Source organism: Numida meleagris, unplaced genomic scaffold (genome assembly GCF_002078875.1).
Source record: "Numida meleagris isolate 19003 breed g44 Domestic line unplaced genomic scaffold, NumMel1.0 unplaced_Scaffold348, whole genome shotgun sequence".
NCBI lineage: Eukaryota > Metazoa > Chordata > Aves > Galliformes > Numididae > Numida > Numida meleagris.
Genome location: NW_018364574.1, coordinates 116,612 through 120,864, shown reverse-complemented (window position 1 = coordinate 120,864; position 4,253 = coordinate 116,612). Strand labels below are relative to the sequence as shown.

The 4,253-nt window shown below is 70.2% G+C and overlaps 1 protein-coding gene across 1 annotated transcript in view; it reads left to right on the top strand.

The window, feature by feature from the left end:
* Window positions 1-6: 6 nt before the first annotated feature.
* Window positions 7-4,253, top strand: part of LOC110391321 (piwi-like protein 2) — an 11,739-nt gene continuing 7,492 nt past the window's right edge. Inside the window, exons 1-14 of the mRNA XM_021383144.1 lie at window positions 7-150; window positions 255-374; window positions 570-652; window positions 835-1,548; window positions 1,765-1,875; window positions 2,026-2,143; window positions 2,259-2,383; window positions 2,460-2,540; window positions 2,843-2,956; window positions 3,064-3,252; window positions 3,330-3,414; window positions 3,505-3,591; window positions 3,672-3,812; window positions 3,891-4,250. Coding sequence (XP_021238819.1) covers window positions 327-374; window positions 570-652; window positions 835-1,548; window positions 1,765-1,875; window positions 2,026-2,143; window positions 2,259-2,383; window positions 2,460-2,540; window positions 2,843-2,956; window positions 3,064-3,252; window positions 3,330-3,414; window positions 3,505-3,591; window positions 3,672-3,812; window positions 3,891-4,250 — 2,256 coding nt within the window. The 5' untranslated portion in view covers window positions 7-150; window positions 255-326. The remainder of the gene's footprint in view (window positions 151-254; window positions 375-569; window positions 653-834; window positions 1,549-1,764; window positions 1,876-2,025; window positions 2,144-2,258; window positions 2,384-2,459; window positions 2,541-2,842; window positions 2,957-3,063; window positions 3,253-3,329; window positions 3,415-3,504; window positions 3,592-3,671; window positions 3,813-3,890; window positions 4,251-4,253) is intronic.

Sequence of the window (4,253 nt, the reverse complement as noted above, 5' to 3'; positions counted from 1 at the left end):
CAGCTGCGGGCTCTCATTTGTGGGGCGCCGTGCTTTGCTCCCACGCAGAACAAGGTGCAGCTGCTGCTGTGCATCACCACCAGCGCCAAAGCGGACGTGTACGGCGCCATCAAGAAGCTGTGCTGCGTGCACGCCCCGGTGCCCTCGCAGGTTTGGGGAGGGGTGGGGGGCGGGGGGGCGGCCCCCGAGCCGGCCTGGCTGTGTGGGGCAGCCCCCCTGGACCCGGCTTCTCCCTCCGCCCTTGCCCCCCGCAGGTCATCAACGTGCAGACCCTCGTGGGGCATTCCTCCAAGCTGAGGAGCGTGGTGCAGAAGGTGCTGCTGCAGATGAACTGCAAGCTGGGCGGAGAGCTCTGGGGGGTGGACATCCCGCTGGTGAGGCGCTGGGGGGGGAGCGGGCGGGTTCCCCACCCCCACCCCGTGCCCGCACAGAGCCCGCTTGTTCCTGGCCGGGTGCAGAGCCCTGAGGGGAAGGGCCCTGGGGGCTGCGGGCGGCTCCGCTGCGGGGCGCAGACCCCCGGAGATGGGCGCAGCCCTCACGCCCGGCCCCGCCGCCTCTTCCCCCCGCAGAAGCAGCTGATGGTGGTCGGCATGGACGTGAGCCACGGCAAAGGGACGCGCTCCGTCATCGGCTTCGTGGCCAGCATCAACCAGTGCGTGGGGCCGGGCCGCCTCGCCGCTTCCCCCGCCCTCGGGATGGGACGGCGCCGCCTCGGCCGCGGGCCGTGCCGGGCGAGCCGAGCCGGGCTGGGCTGCGATGTGGGGCGGGGAGCTCCGGGCCGGGGCTTGTGCGGGGAGCTCCCGCTTCGTCTCGGTGACGCTCCCGTCCCCGCAGGGTCCTGACCAGGTGGTATTCCCACGTGGTGTTCCAGCTGCCGCAGCAGGAGATCGCCGACAGCCTGCGCCTGTGCCTGGCCAACGCGCTGCAGCACTTCCACGAGGTGGGGGCAGAGCCGGGGCTCTCGGGGCCGGCCGCCAGCGAGCGAGCAGCCCCGGCAGCCTTTGGCCTGCGGCTGGGAGCCCCGCGCCAGGCTCGGCCTTATCTCGCCGCTCCCGGGATCGCTTTGCACCGGGAAGTGCCACGTGCACCCTTGGCTTGTCACCCAGCCCTGTCCCGTTGTCCCGTGCTCCCGGCACGAGGGGCGGCCGGGCCCCTGCCGGCCTTGTTCATTCCTCATGTACCCCACACTGTCACTTTGGGGGCTGACCCCAGTGCTGCCGGGGCTCACAGTGCGTCCATCCATCCGTCCGTCCATCCGTCCATCTGTCCGTCCATCCATCCGTCCATCCGTCCATCCGTCCATCCATCCCACCAGCTCAGAGCTCAGCCTCGTGCTGCGCCGAGCATGGAACAGCATGAGGGCAAGGGGGGGGGNTGTCCTCTGGGCGCTGCCCACAGGATCCTGTGGCACAGTAGTGGAGGGGACGTGCCGCCCGCCGCCGCCCCCCCTGGCAGAGCCTCATCGCTACCCCCCCCTGAGCTGTGCCCTCCTGGGCCTGGACCCCAACCCACAGCGCCGCCGGGCCCCCCCCAGGCTGCCAGCAGGCAGTAAGTGAGGGGGGGGGCTGAGCTGGTGAGGGGCTGAGCTGGGGGGGCAACTGAGCTTTGGGGGGGTTAACTGAGGGAGGCTGAATTTGGGGGGGGGCTGAGATGGGATGGGGCCGAACTGGGGGGGGCGAGATGGGATGGGGCCGAGCTGGAGAAGCTGAGCTGGGGGGGGGCTGAGCTGGGGGCTCGCTGCCTGCCCTGTTGAGTCTCTCCTAGAGCACCCAGTGCGAAGCCAGCACCGAAGGGAACAGCTGTGCCCGTGGGGCTGAACTTGGTGCAGATCCACTGCCAGAACGACGCCGTCTACCAGTACCACGTCACCTTCAGGTAATTAGGGCGCCGTTAATTTGCGGCTCTGCGAACCGCTAGGTGGAGCTCCGCCTTCCCCCCCCCCCCCCGTGCGGGATTGCCCGAGCCCTCGCGGGGATGGGTTTGGGGCGCAGGGGTGACGCGGTGCTGCCTCCCCGTGCCCCCCAGCCCCGAAGTGGAGTGCAGGAGCATGCGCTTCGCCATGCTGAAGGAGCAGCGGGCGGTGACGGGGGACGTGACGGCGTTCGACGGCTCCATCCTCTTCCTGCCCATCCTGCTGCCTCAGGTGGGGAATGAGAGCCGAGAGCAGCGGCAGCCCCAACTTGGGGGCACGGGGATGCCCCCCCCCCCCGTGGGTGAGAACCCCTCCTTCCCCCCCCTGAGCCCCGTCCCGCCCGCAGTCGGTCAGCCTGAAGGCGCGCAGGAGGACGGACGGGGAGGAGATCACCATCGTCATCCAGATCACCAAAGTCCTGGAGCCCAGCTCCGACCTCTGCATCCCCTTCTACAACGTGCTGTTCCGCAGGTGAGGCGCGGCGGGAGCGCTCCCGGGGTTCCGCTTTGACCCCGGGGCCTGAAGGCGTCGCGCTTCTCCTCTCCAGAGCCATGAGGATCTTGGACATGAAGCAGGTGGGGAGGAATTTCTACGACCTGTCGCAGGCCAACGTGTTGCACCAGCACAGGTGGGCGCAGGATGTGGTTTGCTTTGCTCTGCCGTGGGGCTGTCCCCATCCCTCCGTCCCCGTCCCTGGGCCAGAGGGATTCTCTGGGGCACCCCTGGGGGTTTCTCCCTGGGGTGCTGTACCCGTCCCGGTGCCTGTGGATGGGAAACTGGGCCCTTTGCTGAGGTAGCTGTGGTTCCCCCACCCTCAGCAGCACGGTCGGGGGCTGCTGGAGCCAGCGGGGCCATGACGGCCGCGTGTGCCGGCTGCCCCGCGCCGCTGGGGCTGAGCTGGGCTCCGTGCTCCGCTTCCCCCGGCTGCAGGCTGCAGATTTGGCCGGGCTACTCGGTCAGCATCCGCAAAAAGGACGGCGGGCTCTTCCTGATGGTAGACACGGTCCACAGGATCATCCGGAGCGAATCCGTGCTGGAGTGCATGTGAGAAGGGGGGGGGGGGGAACCGGGCGGCAGCCTCGGGGCCGAGGGGTCCCCGCGCTTTGTGGGGCGCGCGGGATCCGGGGCTGCCCGCCGTCCCCTCGGTGCAGGCACGCCATCTGCAAGCAGAGCCCCGGCGGCTTCCACGACGAGTGCACCAAGCAGCTGGTGGGCAGCACCGTGCTCACCCGCTACAACAACCGCACGTACCGCGTCGACGACATCGACTGGGACAAGACCCCCCGCGACAGCTTCACGCTGGCCAGCGGCGAGGAGCTCAGCTTCGTGGATTACTACAGGTGGGTGCTGGAGGCGGCGGTGCCGGGGGGGGTGCTGCCCGCGAGAGGCCCGGCTCACGGTGCGGGTTCCCCGGCAGCAAAACGTACGGGATCACGGTGCAGGAGCTGGACCAGCCGCTGCTCATCCACAGGCCCAAGGAGAAGCCGGTGCCGGGGGGCAGGGTGAGCTGGAGGGGGCTCGGGGGGGGGGGGGGGGGAGCGTGCCGGCCGCTTTGCGGCTCCGCGTGCAGCGCGAGCCGGGCTCTCCCGCAGCCCCGGCTGGACATGATCCTGCTGGTGCCGGAGCTCACCTTCCTGACCGGCATCTCGGAGATCAAGAAGGACAACCGCGTGCTGAAGGTCAGCGTGGCCCGACCCGAGGGGAAGGCCCGGAGCCCGGCGCCGCGGGGCTGCCCCACGCCGCTCGCTCTGTCCCGCAGGACGTGAGGAGGGAGATGCTGCAGAGCCCGCAGCAGCACTACGAGTCCCTGTGCGGCCTGCTGCGTCGCATCCAGTGCAGCCAGGAGGCGTCGCACGAGCTGGCGCGCTGGGGGCTCGTCCTGAGCCCCGACATCCACAGGGTAAGGCGGGGGTGTGATAAAACACCCCGGGGCCGCGGGAGCTGCCCCCGAGCTGCCCCGGGCTCGCGTTCCTCGCAGACCCAGGGCCGCATCCTGCCCTCGGAACGGGTCAACCTGCGGCACGGCTCCTTCTTCCCCGCCGAAGACGCGAGCTGGAACAAGGAGGTGGTGCGGGAAGCCGCCATCTCCACGGTGAGCGCGCGGCCCGGCCGGCTCGCTGCCCGGGAACAACGCGGCTTTGTTGGGGATTTGGGATGGGTTCTGTCGGCGCTGGCTCCCTGCTGCCCCGTGCCTGTCTGCACGCGGAGCCGTGTCCTGGCCGCGGTCCTCCCCTTTATTTACTCTGGCTTCGCCTCCTGGCTCGCTTCTCTGGAGGGATGTGTGGACGAGGTGTCTGCTTCCCCACCTCCACCCGGGCCGCAGGAGCTGGGCGTCGCGGCG